Below are 19,380 nucleotides of genomic sequence, written 5' to 3' on the forward strand. Positions count from 1 at the left end.
CATTTCCCTTTGTGTATAGAACAAGAATTAATTAGGCTGCACTGCAGGAAAAGTTTATGGCCATAATTTATATAGGATGAATTTCTGTTTAAAGAGACAGCATTGCTTTGTTTGTGCTGTCTTACTTTTTATTTCCTTTTTTTTGTTGTTGGTTTTTTGTTGTTTTGTTTTTTTTTTTTTTTTTGAATCTTTAATTATAGTCCAGATTTCTTCTGTCACCCTTTTTACATACAAATGGGAGACAAAACTGTGGTCATGGAGCTCATGTTTATTCCTGTTTTGCACCCACTGAGAAAGTCTGGATGGTTTTTAGCACTGAGATCAGAGTGGCTGAGCTCTGAAAGCAGCACAAATGTCCAATGTTTAATGCCCTGCACACACAAACCCTCCCAGCTCACAGTTCCAAGGTGCTACTGCCTGGAGTGGGCTGTTTTCTCCAAGACAGATTTGTATTCCCCTGCACTGCATCTTTCAGTCTGGTCCAGGGCTTGAGATGTTGCCTCTGTTTGGGGTCTTGCACGTTCAATTAATGTTTTTCATAATCAATGCAAGTCAGAATTTGCAATCTGCTCCTGATTTGCACATTAAAGAGACCCATTAATTAAAAATTCCAATCCCTGGCATGTTCCCGCAGGATCCCTGCATTATTTACATAGAAAAGGAGTGCAAGGTGCAAGTTTCTGTGCTGTGTCTGTGCACAGATTGCAGGCCTGCCACTCATATTTCACTGTGCTGGGAGGTTGGAAGAGGGTCTCATGAAATTGTCTCCAAAAATTACCTCAAGGGCAAGGAAGAGCCAAAGTAGAGGTGGAATAAACATTGGTGGAGCCACATCCAGTGTCAGGAATTAAACAGTTCCAGGGTGTGGGGCTTGTTCTGTTAAATCTTGATAGAATGACCAAAAGCCCACAAATAATTGAGGGACAAGGAGGTAACAAGGGCTTTAAGGAATTAAATCTCTTCATTCTCAAAGGCCCTGGGCTTCTCTGTGCAGGCCCGTAGCTGTGTTGCTTTTTCTTTATAATTCTAGTTAAAAATACTAAACTGGGAACGTTTCAGTGACTAATACCATATGCTTTTCAAAAAGAGCTGGGAATTCCAGCTTTTAAATAGCAGATGGTGTTATTTTCACTTCATAGTTGGTGAGATGAGTTAAAAATGTACAGAAACCCAGGTGAAGAAGTTTCTTGCCAGAAACTGGTGGAAATTGCAGGACTTTAAAGGGACAAGTGGTTGTGTGTGTTTTCACAAATGTATGCTTTGCTTCTCCAAGAGTTCAGGGTGTCCCTGAAATGTAAACTGCTCACTCAATGTAAACTTCTGTGGGGCTTTGGGGTTGTTGTTTTTTTTTTTTTTTTTGTCTTTGACTCCATCTGTCAGTGGATTGAGAGAAAATACCAGAATCCCACATTTCTGTTCCTCAGCATAAGCTGCAGGTAATTTCAAGAAATGGAGGAAATAGTGGGTTTGGTAAAAGGAGGTATGCAGGGTGTGTGGGGATGGATTTGCTCAGTGGAGGAACAAAAGTGGGGACAACAAATATTAAGTTATTTACACTTTGGAAAGCTGTGGTGAAGTTTTACCAAGGTTTGTGATCAGTAATAAAATAAACCTGAACAAAGTGTGTTACATACAAATGGGAGACCAAACTGCAGTGACTAATTTTGGATGAAATCCAGTCTGCTGTAGGTACCAGAGAACCTGTTCCACTTCCTGGGAGAGAGGATGTGCCTGGCAAGGCATCTCCCTCTCCCCCTCACCTGGACACACCTGGGTAGGGAACAGCTCTCTGGTGAAATGTGATTTACTGGCACAGGCTTGGAAGTTTGAAGGGAAGCCTGCAGGACTCGGCTGCCAAGAATTCCCTCGTAATTTTGTTATCACCTCCATTCCCGGATCACTTTTAAAACTCCAATATATCCACACCTCCATCTGGAGATGTTAATGCATTAATACAGAGCGGGGTGAGTGTCACAGGGGAGGGGGAGGAACTGAGGCACAGGCAGATTACACAGTTTCCAGAGGCATAGAGCAGTTACAGGATTAATTGGTGCTAGGCAAGATCGTGGACTTAAATATATTCTTGCTTTGAAGATTTCACTGGGAGCCTGCACAAATGTGTGACAGCAGAACTGGGTTTCAAGCCTGAGTGTAAATTATTGTGATCAGATCTAGCCCACTTAAAACTGGTAGTTCATTTTAATTGAATTGTATTAGTCTGGACACTTTATGAATACAAAAAGCGTTGGCCCTGTCAATTCATGCAGGGCTGAATGTGATTTAAATGGATGTGGATGCAGGTGTCCCCAAATTTCACCTCTCCTCTCTGATCTCATGGGGAATCTGTTCAACTCTTTTTGGGACTGAGCCAAAGCCTGTTGACAGTAATGAAGACTCTTCTCTCAGCTGAAAGAAATGAATGAATCAGACCCTTCTTTCTAAATTTCGTGCCTTTTAGCTTGTGCTGTTCAGTACTTTTGAGTAGAATTGTTGTCTCCTTCTCATGTATGGGTGTGGTAAAATGATTTAATAGGTGATGTCCATAGCCATGTGTGTTGTTCAGTGGTGATATCTGGGGTTTATTTGAAATCAGCCTTAAATTTCAGTGCAGGAAATGCTGGGACAGCCCCTGGCTGGTGACCTGATCCACCTGAATTCCAGCCCGTGGGATTACGCCACACTCAGACAGCTTTGCCTACACCCGAGTTTCTCAAGATTAATAGCTAATTAAACTGAATTTAGCTAAATATTTGTGCATGTTAGTCTGTGTACTGCACAAACAAGATGCAGGGAAACAAAGGCTTTAAAAGTGTCCAGACAAGCATGTGCAAATGTCAGCTAACTCAGATTAATTGGCAGTTGGGTACCTTGAGATGGAAACTCGGGGCTTGTAATGATAAATATAATTAATGGCCTGGTATTATGTGGGGAGGTCAGTCTGGATGGGCTAATGTTCCCTTCTGGCCTTAATATCCAGATATAACTATGAAATTTCACATTTCCCCTTCCTTTCTCCTCCCTGCCCATGTGCTTGGGGACTCCAGGCTGGCAGAGGCAGCAATGTGTGCTGTCAGCTTCTTTGCATTTACAGTAATGTAAAACATCAGTTTTTATAAATCTCATTTTTCCAGCCCCATCCCCTCCCTGGTTTGGGCTGATATCAAAAGATGATGGTTGAGGCGAATCAGCAGAGCATGAACTTCATGGAAGTGCTTCTCTTTCTCTCCTCCTCAGCTTTCCCCCCCCCAGTCCCTTCTAATAAACCCCTGAATACCCAGCCTTTATTCTGTTGTTGCATCCAGTTATTTTCTTTACTTTTAGCAAACTCATCTGTGTCTGATCCTCTTGTCCTTCCTGTCAGATTCAGTAATATTGGAGTGAAAGGGCTAAATTGAGGCTGTTCTGTAACTCTTTGGGAGTCAGCTGAAGCACTGGTGTGGAGGGGGGGTGCAGCCCTGGCTCCTTTGTGCCGAGGGAATACAATTTTCCCCTCTGCAAAGGCTGTTGCATCATTTGCATTCCAATGGAACCAGTAAACTGGGCTTAGGTGTGGAGCAGACCTTTGCAGTCACAGCGAAGTCGCCCCTTTTCCTACCGACATTTGATAGAATTCCCCGAACTCGCTGGTTTGGGAAGCACGAAGGGAGTGTTGCTCCCTTCGTTTCCGAAATTTGGACAGATTTACCAGTGCTTTGTGCTGGGATTGAGCTGAGGTCTGTGAGAAATGCAAATGTAACCACAGCACCTGTAAAAAATCACCTTTAGCCTATCACCGAGTCTGGGCTGGCTCTTGGAGCTCCTGTCTGAGGCTTATCAGACAGGATTATTTCTTTTCTTTCTGAGCCACGTTGATTTGGGGCCCCAGGACACTCAGGGGTGCCCGGCTGGCGCTGCTGGGATCCTGCCTGCCCCACGCTGTTCCTCCTGAGGTTCCTCCCATGCTGGGAATTACATCCAAGCTGCTGTCCAAAGCCCCACGTCTAAGATGTGATACCTGGAGGAATTCCCCCGCCTTTTCCTGGCTGGGAACGTCGTTCTGCTGCTGGGAATATAGAGCAAGCTCCAAAAGTAATACTGACAGACTTCAGAATTATGATACACTGGAGCTGCGGCGTAATTCTTTGTTGAAGAAGTTAGAGGCCTAAAATGTTAAGGCTTATTGTTATTCCGAGTTGATAATCTCTGCCTTGCTTTAATAATTTTTCCTCATGCCTGGATAGCCTGCGAGTTGCACAATAATCACTCACACAGCTTTGTAATCAATGCCCAAAGTAATAGGATTCCGCTGGCCAACGGCAATTAATAAATTTGTGTCTTTTTTAAAACACTAGCAAGTCGGGCCTGAAATACGACTGACTGGCTTTCCTCATTTGCATATTTATTGCAGTGGAAAAATTCTTGCCGAATGATTGATGTTGAGCCTGCCTCTTGAATTCCAAACAGCACATTATTATGAAATGAAAAATGCCGGCCATACAGTTGATTAAAGTTGAAGACAGTGGAATCGGTGTTTTTTAAGATTGTGGGAGAATTAAAGGCATATTTTAATAGATGTTGACAAGAAGTGAACTAACAAAAGCAAAGCAAAGGATTTGCTTGAAAAGATTTAATCAAACGTGTTTGGTGGGGGATTAATTGCTGGGGATGACGAGTGCAAGTGGCTGGCTGCTGGCTGTGAATGGGGAGCATTGTTCCGAGGCCAGCACGTCGAGGGCCATTTTGACCTGGAGTTTAACTCCTGTCCCACAGCCCTTTGAAGGGAGGGAGGATTCCCCCTCTCCATCGAGTGCTGGGATAAACCTGTGTACCTGGTGGAGAGACTCCTCATTATGTGCGGTGATTAAAATAAGAGCTTGGGTTCCTCTCCTGCTTTCGATTTGCATTATGTGAGCGGTGTGGTGGGGACACGGAGACTCCGTGGGGACTCTCTGTGGAGGCAGTGGAACGCTCCCAAGATCGTGCAGCTCAGCTTTTGCCCTGTATCCCTTCATTCCAACGCCAGCATTGCTCCAGCTTTTCTGTGTGAGCACTTCCCCAGCCTGGGGAGGTGCAGGGAGAACGGAAAGCTTGATGGTATTCCTGTGATGCCAGACCCTCAGATTTAATTGAGGGGAAAAAGTCCTTAATTTCCAGTGTGGGCACGGGCTCTGAGGTGGAGCTGTTTGCTGGGTAGGTGGTGGTTCATCCTGGGAAGGATGTTCCTGTGTTTGGATACAGTCTGTGGGAAGCACTGCCACAGCAGCACTCTGCAAGGTGCCACGTGGAGTGAAGATCCTGGGAGGTTTGCCCCAGTTTTAGGATTTCTTCCCTGACCCGTTGCACTCTGATCTGCTGGATGGATGTAGCAGGGACAGGGTGGAGCAGTTTGGGGAATCCCAAGGGGTGGCTCTGTGAACCCATCACACTCCAAATCTGCTGGATGGGTGCACCAGGGTCAGGCAGGGTAGAGGTGCCTGGTGGGGCAGTTCTGGGAGTGCCAGGAGCTGTCTCTGTGAATGCCTTGGAAAGCCTGGCCTGGAGGCTCCGGGGTTTTTCCGTGGATTCGGTGTCCCTGCCTGCGGCTGCTCCCGCAGCTCCACGCAGCTGCTAGGGAAGGTGAAATGAGACCCAGAGGTCATGGAAAAGAGTACAGGGCTTTTCATGTGTGGGAAGCTGTGGGAATGCTGGGCTGGGAGTGTGGATGAGCCACAGAAGCCCCCTGGCAGCCCATCCCCACGTGCAGTGCATGGATTGCCTGGCAGCTCTGGGATCAGTCCCTGCAGCCGGGCCAGTTTGTCCATAACCACGGGCATTGACAGAATTGATTTTGTGTGGTTTGAGAGCAGCAGGACAGATTTCATCTCTGGTGGGTCTGCTGACACTTTGATACATGGCAGTGCTATCCCTGAGTGCAGCTAAATACTCCAGGGCTGCTCCCAGCCTGGGCGGAGGGCTGGATAAAACGAGGACGTGTGAGGGAGTATTAAGAGCAAGGCACACTTTGATTTACTGGTGCTGGCTCCCAGCGTTCTGGGGGGATTGATCGGCTGCCTGCTGGATCTGGAACAACTTTTTCCCTCCTGGACACAAAATGAAGGGGCTCCTGTGGACTCTTAAAAGTGACTCTTCCAAGGTAGTGTCTCACCACAGACATGCTGAGTCCCATGTAAGCTCGAGCTTATATTCCAGCCACGCCTGTTGTGTTCTTGTTTCAGACAAGGAGCAGCATTACAAAAATCCTGCTGGGGGTAGGAGGGTCAGTCAGTGTCCAGCCTCCTTTCAAAATGAGCCAGTTTGCATCCATGAAACAGTTTTGGTTTGTGCTGCCTTCATTCACAAGCGGGGCCAGACTCTTCCCCAAAGCAGGCACTGTAAAGGCAGACAAGGGCTTCAGAGGGAAGAGAAGATAAAGATGAGACTGGGAAGAAAACAGTCCCTCCTGGAATTAAATGTGAAATGGATAGGGCAGGACTAGATGGGAAGAGAGCAGGAGAGGGTGGCACTTGGCTTCTGAAGTTGAGTTTACAGCACACTTAAGCAGCCAACAGTAAAAGTGAGAATGCCATCCAATAATGCTATTAAATACATGAGAACTGAGAACAGGGAAATTACCCAGCTGTAAGAGGCTCATGATGAAGCCACTGCCTGGAATAATTAGCCCTCCCACCTGGTTAGACACACCATCATTGTCTTCCCTGCCCTCTCCAGCCCCGTCACTCCAAATAAAATTGCTCCCCATCCCCACTTCTGTTGGGGTCTGTATCTCATAGCCTGGGGCAGCTTGAGGCTGTCTTTTATTTCCTTGCCTGCTCAATGTGGCCCTGCTATACCCCAGAAGAGCTGGAGTGCTACTCCAGTTGTAATTGCCAGGATCAAAGCTGCCTGGGGTGCATTAGCACTGCTGCTGGAGGAGAGGCAGCGGGGAGAAAATAAACAGTTTGGGAAGCTCTGGGGACATTTGGCTGTGTTGCAGGCAGTGGGAAGGATTTTGCTGGTGTAAGCTGTGCACTCAGGCTAGGGTGGGGGCACTTGGCTTCTGCAAGTGATGCTTTAGCTGCAGACACCTACAACAAATGCATTTTTAAGGGCTTTTGTCTGTTTGTCTGGTGGAATTGTTTTGATGCTCACACACATCTGATTTACAAGTGCAGCAAACCTAATCCGTTAATAGGTTTATACAGAGGAGTTGTCAGAGTGTATCTATAATGAACCACGGGCTTGGGGAGGGTGAGTCCAACAGCTGATCTGCAACAAAAATCTTAAAGCATCTTCTCCTTGACATTGCTGTTACTGAGGTCAGGCTGTAATTTATCTGAAGGTGGTGACAACTGAGCAATATCACAGTGGTAACTCACAGGAGATTGAGACCTCTGAGTGTCTGGGCTGATTTCTGCCTCTGTCTGCCTGAGGAAGATTTGCTGTTCACTCTACTCGTGATCTCTGTGTCCCCCACTAAAAAGCAGAAATAGAGAAAAAAATAGAGTGGGGAAGAGTTCTCCCTGTTCTTTTGTGCCACGTACACGGGAGGATTGGGGAGTTAAGCAGAGCAGCCCCACTGGCTCTGTGGCAGAGGAGGCACCAGGATTCGCTCTGGGGAAGGTCCCACCTCGTGCTCTTCACAGAAATCCACGTGCTCTGTCAGCCAGAGTGAGTTCAGTTTAGGTTTTTGGGTAGGGGTGTGCCAAGTGTTTCACCTGGGAGAGCTGACCCTGTGGTTGATGTGCAAGGCACAGTTTGTGTAGGCCTGGGCAGACACTTGTTTTCTATCAGAGTTCTGCAGGGAGGCTTGTTGGTTGCCACAGAAGAACTGTTTTTAAAGTGCAGATGCTGTGGCAGTGTGCAGTTAACCTGTCCCACAGTCAGCTGGAACTGTGTGTCCTTGGAGAACTCACAGCCATGGGAACAGACAAAGATACAGGAAAACTGTCAGCTCCAAAAGCCTTCGGATACACAGCATCACATCTCCCTTCAGGATCTGTGTGTGTGAACAGCTCATCCCAGTAAAAATCACATTCACACCATGTATTGATCAATTTACACCCCTCCAACCCATCTTTTCTTCCCTTTCTCTATTCCTGAGGATCTCTGGGCCTGCAGTTCTGCTTTTCTGATCAGAATCTTCTCATTAAACTCGCTGGGTCATAGTTTAAAGCTTCCCCTGTAGATCAGATCTTGTCACTCGTGTCTCTTGCTCTGCAGGTTGTAAAGCCCTGGAGGCCTTGCTGAAAGTGCTGGTGGAACTTCAGGATGAGCTGCTTTATCAGTACCCAGGCACAAGGCATCTGGTCGATGGGAAGCAAGCAAAAACTGAGAGGTAAATGCAGCAAGAGATAAGATCTTTCTGAATCCTTTGGTCTCCAGCAAACAGGACAAAGCACAGCCTTCCTGAGCACCCTCACCCTGCTGCTCTCTCAGTTGCTGCTGTGTCTGGGTGTCAGACAGGTGCTATTTGAATTCTTTCTGCCTTGTGGGAAGTCTGGTTTGTGATATTTCTGATAATGGAGCAGGGGCTAAACCATGGGGCTTTTAACAGAAACATCAGTGTGGTGTGGGCTGGTGGTGGAGAGGCCATCAAGGACTCACACATTGCCTTGGAGAGGGGCAGGGTGTTTATCCTGCCTGGTTTTGTTCCAGTGAGGATGAAATCCCGAGCAGCAGCGATGAGGAGCAAGTGGAGAAGGCTCAGGAGAAGAGGAGGAGCCTCCCCAAACGGAAGCTGAAGTTTGAGGAGTACCCTGAGTTCGTAGCCAAGCGCTACAGGGACTTCAGGACCTACAGGAACAGCATCCTGCAGAAGTGGCACGACAAGACAAAGCTGGCAACTGGCAAAATGGGAAAGGCAAGGCCTGGTTTGTGTGTGCTGATGTGGCTCTTGTGGAGCAGGGATCTGGGGAACAAGTTCAGACTGAAAAAGGGGGAATTTGGGTGGGATACACAGAACAAATTCTTCTGGGGGTGGGGAGGCCCTGGCACAGGGTGCCCAGAGCAGCTGTGGCTGCCCCATCTCTGGCAGTGTCCAAGGCCAGGTTGGACAGGGCTTGGAGCAGCCTAGGATAGTGGAAGGTGTCCCTGCCCATGGTAGGTTCTGTGTTCTCTCAACCAGACACCCCATCACAACTGATCTCCAGCAGCACATAATCTCCAGGAAAATGCCACTGTTGCTGCTGCACGAGCTGTTCGTGGTTCCTGTCAGAAGCAGGGCCCTCTGAGGCTCTCCTCCTCCATGAAGTGTACACTTTAATACAATGGGTAATCATTTCACCCAGAGATCCAGGGTCTCCTCACATCTCTGAGTTGGTATTAATCATTGAGAAGTTAATCTGAACCAGAACAGCAAAGGCATTTTATTAAGCCAGGCGTCAACTTGCCTCAGGTTGGGAAGGGAGAGCGAGGGAGAAACAAATCAAAAATCCTCGCAGAAATCCCTGCAACGAGCCCCAAACCCCCTCCTGCTGGAACGCTGTCTGCTTATCCAGTGACATGGAAAGATAGAGGAGCAGTGGTGCCTTGAGGAGAGGCTGTGTGCGGTGTCTGACACTGCTTGATGCTGTGCAGGGCTTCGGAGCCTTCGAGCGCTCGGTGCTGGCGCAGATCGATCACGTGCTGATGGACAGGGAGCGATTGCTGCGGCGCACCCAGACCCGGCGCTCCGTCTACACCGTGCTGGGCAAGCAGGAGCAGCAGCCTCCCCCAGCCCCTCAGCCCGGCCCTGAGAACTCGGTAAGGGGGGGGGGTTGCTTCTCTAACTCGTCCTGGGAAACTCTGCAGAGCAATCAGTGCGAGCCTTTAGCAGGTGGCGTGCTTGTTTGTGAGACATTGATGGAGGAGGAGGTGTCTGAGTGTTGATTCCTGGAGTGAAATGGGCAAGGAAAGGTGTTTAAGTTCCAGTTTTGTGGTGTTTGCATTAGCTCCTGTCCCAGTTCCTGACAGGGGAAAAGAAGGTTTGGGTTGGGATTGTGCCCCTCCTGTGCTGCAGGAAGAGATGCTCACTCAATCTGATTTTTGAGCTAGTGGCAGCAAAACTTGGTTTTCACTCTGCAGTTTAGAGTCTTTAACCCAGAAAGTCCCTTTTAAAATCATACTGCATATAACCTACAGAATATGTTAGTAGTAAGCCTGTTATTAATTTAGTATTTAAGAATGAATAAATACTCAATTCTGAGAGATCAGGTAGAATTACTGCACTTGCAAGATGTATTTTTGCCATTACATTAAAAATATCTGTAGTATTTTGCCAGAAAGACTTTGCACAGTCCTATTTATTTCCCAGTAAAGGCATCATAAATCTATTTTGGCATTGGCAGCGTTTCTGCCTTGCCTTTAAATGTATTCCTGGTCCTTAAAAGCTTGTTATGTTGGGAGTTTTTCCCCATTCCTTCGTACCATCAAGTGTGTTTACAAGCTGCTGCACGTGATGTCTCTGGAGTTAGGGACAGAAATGTGCAGATATGAGCTCTCAGTATTTCCTTGATGCTTCCAGGAAGTCCTCCCTCCATCAGATTCCAACAGGCACCTGAAGGACATTGATGAGGAGATATTTGATGATGATGACTTCTATCACCAGGTAGGTGATGGTAAATGTGTGTTGGAATTATGGCTCCAGTTGGCTTTTAATGCTTACAGAGAAAATGCAGTTGGTTCTATGCTCTGTATTTCTCTTACCTGTGAAACTCAGTTACCTGGTTTAGCACCCAAAATCTCTGCAAGTACCTCAGGGGACTCTGCTCTCAGTTTTTGTTGTAGGGCTTGGAGTCGCACTGTGGATTTAATTTGCTGCTGTTGCTTGAGTGTGTCACGGCTGCAGGAGGAGCTGTGCCTGTCCCTGGGGAGCGTGGCTACACAAGAGAAAAAGCTCTGAATTCTCTGAAGGTGACTGTTCTCTGTGGGAAGAGCCCCCTTAGGAAAAACAGTCCCAGCAGATCCTCAAAAGCACTGGAAGTTCCTCTTGTCTCAGCCTAAATCATCTCATTTACCTGCTGAGCGGGAGAGCTGCTGGGCTACTCCGGCACTTCTCTTGGAACTGGGCCAGCTTGGATCCAGGCCAGTTATTCCCTTTATTTGCAAAATTCTTAGAAGCAAGGAACCTGCAGCCAGTGCAGGGAAACACTGTGTTTGTGGTTTATTTAATAAAGACAATGCCAGCTTTATGAAAAACTGGAATTGTCACATATTGATCAATATGTCACTGTAAGTCCTTCCCCAGTGCATGAAAACCTCTGTCTGCTTTGATGATTCACACAGAGCCTGAACTTCAGGACTAAACAAATATCATTATATTGCTGGAAAGACAGAAATTTTTGATCTGAAGAATTATTAGAGTGGCCACTAAGTGTTAGGGGAGTAAAAGAGAGCTGTTGTCATGTGAGGATGACAGGCTCCAAAAGATGATGGGAGAGGACCTGCCTTGTTGGTAGCAGGGATTGAAGGGGCCAGATCTGTTGAGATAATGCTGAGGTGGAATTTGGGGTCCAAGTGGACCAGAAGCTCAGCTTTGGGGGCAAATTGGACCCTAAGAACACAGAAGAAATGAAGTTGTTGTCACAAAATCATGGAGTGGAGAAATAGCTGAGATTGACAGGCCGAGGACCTGTGCAGAGAAGGTGCTTCTTGGCCCTGAAATGTTAAATTTTTAAAAAGAAAATAGCAGTAGCTTAATGTCCCCATCTTTCCTTCTAATAACTGTAGCTGTGCTAAATCGTGATTTCAGAAATATGAGCAGGCCCAGCTTAGCTTCTCCCCTCACTGGTTAATTGGGGTGCTGGGGTTAATCTAAATTAAAACTTAAACTAATGGAGGTCATTGAGGGAAGAGAATCACCTGAGTAAAACAAATGGGTCTGCCACGCACAACTGTATCTTGGCCATTTCCCAAGAGGGAAGTGGCAGCAAATTGGAGTTGTTGGAGGCCTGGGCAGAGGTGAAGGATGGGTGACGGGGGCTCGCTGCGCGGCCCCTCCGGAAGGAAGCGCTCCAGATTGCATTCCCTGCTGCTCCAGCTGCAGGAGCAGGACCAGCCAGCAACATCTGGTGGCACAGCCAGGCATGGGTGCCACTTTGGGAACCCTACGGACTGGAAATATGGTGCTTAGCCTGGTGCAGGCTTTAATCACTTCCCAGTCCTTGGCAGCGGCTCCGACAGCTTCTCCCAGCCTCGTACATCACGCACAGACATCTGCTGAGCCGCCGGGCAGCTGCACATCCATTTTCCTCTCTTGCTGGGGGTTTTTGATCTCCCTCCCTCCCTCCCTTCCACCCTTCCACCCTTCTCCTCTCCTCCATCCCCAAAATGCTTCCTGGGAGAGCGGAGCCGTGCGGGTTCCCGGTGTTTGTGGAGGTGCCCGTGCCTGTTCCGCTGCCCTGGTTCGTGTCCCGTGCTCGGTGGGATTTGGCAGAGATTGGAGCTGAAGCCAGTTCAGGGATGAGGCTGAGGAAAATGGCTCTGTGTTTTCTGTCACCTCCCAATTAAATTGGATTCATAAAGTGCTTTCCTTTATTTGTCAGGGCGCTAAGCTGGAGCTGAACATTGCATTGAGAGCGGGCAGAGCACAGCACAATGGAGCTGACAAGGCCCTGAATGGCTTTGCTTTCACTGGGTCATAACTGAGCAGTGCTTTTGTGCGTGTGTGTGATTGCATGTGGGGATGGAAATAAAATGCAGGAAGGGAGCTAGTTCTCCAGGAGTGATCAGCACCGAGCTGAGGGTGCTCACAACCTCTGACCCCTGTGCATAACGCTGATTGCAGCGTGCATTTCAACACCTGCCTCTCCTTCCTATTTAAATTTACATCCTGACTTTCTTTGGGATCATTTTCATTCTTCTAAATAACATTTTATAGTTACTAATTTGTTTTGATTACTGCTTAAAAGGTAAGCATTCAGATAAAGAACAGCACTGGAAAGCAGCTTCCTCTGTGTGTCAGTGTGAAATTAGGCAAGTAAAAATGAACCAAGATTTGATGAATGTGCACAGGTTAATGGTAACAGAGTAAGTAGCTAGACTGTTTTATTATAGATTATAATAAAAAGCTCTTTAATTAATCTGTTTTTCTTCTGGAAAAACAATTTTCTTGTCCAGGTCTTAATATTTGGTAGAATTCAGCAGGTGGGTCTGGTGGAGTTTTGTGATGATTCAGGATTTAACTCTCTTCTGCCTGTTCACCCTACTTTGCCTTTTCTCCTATTTCTCACTTGTTTTATAAGCAGTTACAATTTTTATTGTCACGGCCGATACTGGAGGGAGATGGAAAGCTGAGCTGAATAATGCAGTGAAATATTTTTATTTGGGTTGCACTGGCTGGGAATAGTTAAAGTGTTTCAGAAGGTTCCTCATTACTGGCAGGAGTGAGAGGCTGGAGCCCAGTTCCTTTTCCTTTAAATTCTCCTTCATACATGGTTTTTAGGGAAGAAAAAGGCTTTTTATTTTTAGAAGTCATATTTACGTAGAATTCATTACCGCTGATATTGCAGCATTAAGACTTAAAATTCCAGCCTGCTACCAGGGAGCTGCTGCTCTGACATGCTACAGTGGAGATTTTATTGTTAGGTTGAAATACTCCTCTGGTAAAGGAGAGAGTGGAAATTGGTTTATTTCCAACAGGAATTAGGTTAGTGTTCATATGCTAAGTGTTCCACTGGTAGCAGCTCTTCCCAGAACAAATGTTCATCACTGCTGGCAGCAGGTATGCCTAAGGAGAATTGGGAATATGCATAATCCCTTTTTTCCTCTGCTCTCCTGCTCCCTCCTCCCCTGGTTTTGGTTGTGTTGTGTGTCGCTGCATTTTGTGACAGCCCATGGCCACCAGCCCTGTCTGTGGGCACCAGAGAGGAGCCAGAGTGGAGGGGAAACATCCAAGGAAACACCAAAGCTTTCAAAGAAGGGTTCTCATCCTTCCACAGCTGGGATTTCCCCCAGGGTCAGCATCCTTAAATCCCACTGTATGACTCTTTGGAAAACTTTACTGATGGGGTGAATTTCCCCTCGTGTCCCAAGCAGTTTCCTGGGCCCACAGTGTGGTTTGCTCTCCCAGGGATCTGATACTGCCATAAACAAGGAATTACCAATCCAGGGAACTATTAAAAGTCGATAATGGTGAAGAATAGAGAGAAGCCTGGCTTTGTGACAAGCTGGTTTACCTTAATTAAACCGGTGAGTGATTAATATGGACAGCTGATCTTGTGGCTTTAATGAGATGCATTTAGAGTTTTGTGTGAATAAGAGATGTCTCGAACCATCCCACAGGTTAATGGCAATACAATACTCTTATCACAGGCATGTATCTTTCAAATGGCTGGGAAGGTGGTTAATAACACATTTTAAAGCTTGATTTGGAACTTCTCTTAATGGGTTATTAGAAAATAGGCAGATCTGTGCATCTTACACAAGCCTGAATTTGAATAAAATGGGTTTTAAAAAGAGACTGTCCAGTGATTTCAGCATGCATTTTAGGCATTTATACATGGATTGCAGAAAATTAAGTTTTTAAAAAACATTTCAATGGGGGTTGAAATAATATTTGAGCTGCAAACTTAAATTTTTTCTGGTGTTGGTAGAAATCCGAATGTTGTTACAAATTTGCTACTGAGTGGGAGCTTGAAAGGGGATCTGTAGATGGACTTTTTGTTTTTAAATTTGATTTGCTCTGTAAGGTCTAAGACAAGTGAGCCTTTTGTCATTAGGCTGATTTCAGCTCTCCTTAGCTCTTTGTCTCAACTGGAAATTCTTAGGGGTCTGCAAATCAGAAAGGTCAGCGAGTGTGGGATTAGAAACACTGATAGACAGTGCATGAAAATGAGACCTAACCTCTAAAATGAAAATTGACCTCTAAAATGAGAAATGAGTCTCTATTACCCTTGGACAACACCCTGATGGCATTTCCAAATCCCTCTAATTCTGTGCAGTGGGCTCGCTGTGCATCTCTAACTGGCACTGAGGGGGGGAACTCCTTCTCCAGGGGAATTCTTTAGGAAGCCCTTCTCTGATTCCAGCAGGGATCTTGGCTTTGGTGTCAGCACAGGTTTTGGGTTCAGCAGCAGGCGTGCAGGAGCTCTCCTGGCAAACATCACCACTTCCTCCCAAACAAAATCCAGCTGGCATTGACAGCTTCCCTCTGCTCCTGTGGTTTGTCCTCCTGGTCCCAGCTCTTGGCAGGAGCAGCTGGGATTGGGAGCTGAGCTGTGGCATGTGGCTGTGCTTCCTTGCAGTCGTGTTTGCTGCCATGGGAGACTGAGCTGAGGTTCTGCAAGTTCAGGGAAGAGGTGAAGGAGGGAAAGCAAAACAGGATCTGATTCAAATCAAAGCCTTTTGATGCTGCAATTGCCTAACTCTGTCTTCACACATCAGGGCTTAAGGCTGATGGTGATTTACTCACACTTCCTAGTTAATAATTAGACACTGGGAGACACCATATATCACTCCTAATGGAATATATGGGGTCTGATGAGAGTTTTCTGTTTTGACTAATAAATTTTAAGCAGAATCGCCAGGCTTAATGAAATATTACCGTTTGGGAAGTGGTTTAAGTCTTGTGCTGGGAAAACAGTGTTGCTTTATTCAGTAAATGAATTTATCATTCACTCTCTATCCCAAGCCCTGGCTGGCTCTGGAGCAGGGGCTGGATGCAAGACTCTGAACCAGAAAGCAGAAAACTAATCAAATCCTTAAAGACCAAAGGCAGCCAGGCAGGCCTGGGCTGACTTTTTCAGTGGTAGCCTCTGGCTACATCCACTTTTATTTTAGTAACCATTGTTAGCATGATTTATAACCTCAGCTCGGAGACATTCGCTATTTAGATGTAACAAGATGCTTCACAGCTTTTATTTCCATTTCCTAATTTCACTCTTGCTCCTGTTTTTTTTTATTTTTTGGCTTCTCCCTCCTGTTTGCCTCGCTCTGGTCTCCCAGGCAGTGTCCCCAGTCCCACAGCTGACACTGCACTGGAAGAGCATTTGGAACACTGGAAGGCCTTGTCAGCCCCAAGGTCAGCAGAATCGGTTCAGCATTAGGAACCTGCCCCAAAAATGCATCTTGGAATCCTGGAATGGTCTGGGTTGGAAAAGACCTTAAAACTCATCTTGTTCCACCCCATCATAGTCAGGGACACCTCCCACTGTCCCAGACTGCCCCAAGCCCTGTCCAGCCTGGCCTTGGGCACTGCCAGGGATCCAGGGACAGCCACAGCTGCTCTGGGCACCCTGTGCCAGGGCCTGCCCATCCTCCCAGGGAACAATTCCTTCCCAATATCCCATCCAGCCCTGCCCTCTGGCACTGTTCTAACCAGTGTGGGCACAGCTGTAAGATCTGGGGGCACTCCTTGGTCTTTCAGTCTGGATTTGTGGAAGTGTCCTGCTGCTGGTTCCCCAGGAGCACAGGGAATACCTGTGACCATCTCCTGTGCCTCAGCACCTCCTCTGTGCCTCGTGCCACGCACAGGATCAGAGGAGACAGCAAACACCCCTCACTGCTGGAGCAGGAGGAAACCACTCTCACCTCTCTGCACCACTTCTGGCTGCTGTTCCAAGCCTCCCTCCCACCTTGCTTTTGACAGAATATTGACTGGAAACCAAGATCCCATTTCTGCTGAGCCTTAAGGGCAGCTGTTTACAGAGTGGCGGTGTTACACAGGTTTACTGTGTCGTATGTCTGTGTAACACTGGATTTGGATCTTGTATTTAGCTGCCAGAAGTGACTGTGATGAAGTGGCAGAGATAAACTGATAGATTGTGTGCCAGAAAGATGTTTGGAATCAATCAGATAAACAGGGCAGAGAAGTAGCTTGCTGTTTTCTAGTGATAATAAACCAGTAGCCTGGCTCCTGGAATTTTTAAATGTAATTGCTGCAGTAATAATCTCCAAAAATAAGCAAGTAGGAAAAAAAAAACCAGTGGCAGGTTTTTAATTATGTTTGAATCACTCTTTTTTCTGGTAATGTGAGGTATGCCTTGAAGGAGAGGAAAGCAAAAGCATCCTGCATCCTTTTTTCCCTGGCTTTCTGGAATTGCCTGGATTCTGGTTCCCAGTGGGTCTGTTTGGGGTGTTTCTGAGCTGAGGCAGTAACTTCACTGGTTGGTGAAATGTAGGCATCCATAAAGCAGTTTGTTCCCCTCACTTTTGGAGGGTTTATTTCTGTTCCTTGTGTTGATATCTTGGCGAATACCCAGGGCACAGCACACACGGTTTACAGTGAGTGGTGATAAACACACAGCACCAGTCAAGGATCCAGAAAGGCTGTTTACAACATTCTTTGGCTGCAGGAAGCAAAGAGGACAAACCTCAGCCCTCAGGCCACGCAAAGAAATAGAAAAGGCTGCCTGAGCATTCCTGCTGGAGCTATAGAAAGGATTTTGCTGTGCTGTTCCTCGAGCGAGCAGCGCTGCCCAACTTCTGTTTGGGAAGTGTTTCAGTTCCCCCTGCCCTTCCCTTCCCCCAGGAGTGGGGGGGAGCCCTGTGGGGCTGAGCTGTTCCTGCAGGTGTGCCCGTTATGCCTCTTGCCCATGGGAGCTGGGTGCACAGCACCCCTGCTTATTCCTGATGAGATTTTTGTCTTTCCTTCCTGCAGCTCCTGCGAGAACTGATAGAGCGTAAAACCATTTCCCTGGACCCCAACGACCAGGTGGCCATGGGCAGGTGAGTGGGAATGTCTGGAACATCGCTGCCTTCATCCCAGCACTGCAGCCCAGCAAAGTGACCTGTGCCCTTCCAGTCCAGCTCATTGTAGAGGGCAAAGTATGGAGCTAATCTGGAAAAGGGCATTGTGGCATTAGTCAGGAAGCTCATCCTCTGTAACACACTCCTGAGGTATGTATGGATCACCCAGCCTGACTTTTGGGCTGTTTGTGATCCTCTGGAGATATTTCCCCACTGGAAAGGCTTGGTGCAAGTGTTTCTGTCTCTCAGTGGTTCCTGCAGCACTAAGGGAATCAGGGAATCACAAAAGTGCCTGCCCGCTGCTGAAATTCGGCTTTTTCTCTTTATTAACTCTGCTTAGCTGTTGTTTTAGAAGAACAAACCTTCTGACATCAGTTGAAGCAATTGCTGTGTATCCCTGCTGTAAGAAAAGGTTCTGTACAATTAAAACAGTATCAGGGAATGTTTCCTGCATGCAGAAGTAAACTATAATTCCATGCAGGGGAGCTCTTATTTCTCTGTTTAGTTCTAGAGTTAGAAAATAAAGAATCTTCCAAATGCTATTTTGGAAGCTTTTACACTTCATGAGCAGTGTACAATGAAATAGCCACAGGCTCTGATTTAGAAAAGTGTAAAAGCCAAGGAGAGCTGGAAAAGCTGGAGTTGGGTTCTTCCCTGAAACAATTTTGTGGCAGGGGGGAGGTGTCTGTAGGGAGGGGAAGAAGATGCATCAGGAAGTTTTGTGATGGTGAAACAACTTTCCTCCTTGTAAAATATCACCCAAATTTTAGTGCAAAGTGTCAAATTTATTTTGTGTACGTCTGGAATATTATGGAAAGCTATTCACTATAATTTAACACGATATAGACAAAATTACATTTAAGTGGTGATTGCATTGTACATTTATCTGACTTTACAATAAAATAGATTACAGTAATTAAGATTATATTAAGATTGCAGTAATTGGATTTTGTTAGATTTTTTCCCTGATGCCGAGTTTTCATTGTATAAATCAGGTGAGATGACGCTCGTTTCAGTTTAAGAAAAAAAATATTTATAACCAGGAGAAGTTTTTCCCTGCTGGAAACTTCTGTGATTTGAGGAAGTTGTGTTTGAGAAGTGGAGCTTTTAATACAGTTGGGGATCACAGAGTCTTTCTGGGTGTGTTTGGTGGCTCTGAAGTTGTGTCCCTCTTGTTCTGCATTCCCCAGGCAGTGGTTGGCCATCCAGAAGTTACGGAGCAAAATAAAGAAGAAAGTGGACAGAAAAGCCAGCAAAGGGAGGAGAATCCGGTGGGTGACACCTCCTGCAAGCACACACAAGTCCTGATTTTGCCAGAAAAAGATCTGGGTGTGTTTTACCCCAGCCGGCCTGGGGGCTCTTGGCTGATCTGTGATTTTTAGGGCATTTCTTGCTCTGGAGCAGCCAGTGGGGAATCCTGATGTTCCTGGAGCCTGGAATAAGGGCTTGGTGGATGCAGCCTGTGAGCATGCCCCAGTCAGTCTTGGCAAGAGGGTTTATTGGTCTCAGGAAACACCAGAGAGGTGCTCAAATGTCCCAGAGCTGTTTGGGGCTGTAATTTCCAGCGAGAGCCAATAAACCCCTCCTGTGCAATTTATATTTCGCTGACTGAGGCATGGGCAGCAGCTCCCAGGGAAGCTGTGCAGAAATACCTCAGGTAAATCTCTGTTTCCCACCGAGTGCCAGTCGGAATTTGGTGTCAGACCTCTCTTTATTGGTAACTCACATCACAGCTTCCTTTATCTCTGGATCATTTCC

General features: G+C 46.7%; 1 protein-coding gene across 1 annotated transcript in view; it reads left to right on the forward strand.

Annotated features, from left to right (window-relative positions):
* AATF (apoptosis antagonizing transcription factor) overlaps positions 1-19,380 on the forward strand; it is a 39,001-nt gene that overhangs the window by 4,957 nt on the left and 14,664 nt on the right. Inside the window, exons 5-10 of the mRNA XM_069033523.1 lie at positions 8,179-8,293; positions 8,614-8,818; positions 9,535-9,699; positions 10,460-10,543; positions 17,534-17,601; positions 18,813-18,893. Of these exons, the coding sequence (XP_068889624.1) occupies positions 8,179-8,293; positions 8,614-8,818; positions 9,535-9,699; positions 10,460-10,543; positions 17,534-17,601; positions 18,813-18,893 (718 nt within the window). The remainder of the gene's footprint in view (positions 1-8,178; positions 8,294-8,613; positions 8,819-9,534; positions 9,700-10,459; positions 10,544-17,533; positions 17,602-18,812; positions 18,894-19,380) is intronic.

Source organism: Aphelocoma coerulescens, chromosome 19 (genome assembly GCF_041296385.1).
Source record: "Aphelocoma coerulescens isolate FSJ_1873_10779 chromosome 19, UR_Acoe_1.0, whole genome shotgun sequence".
NCBI lineage: Eukaryota > Metazoa > Chordata > Aves > Passeriformes > Corvidae > Aphelocoma > Aphelocoma coerulescens.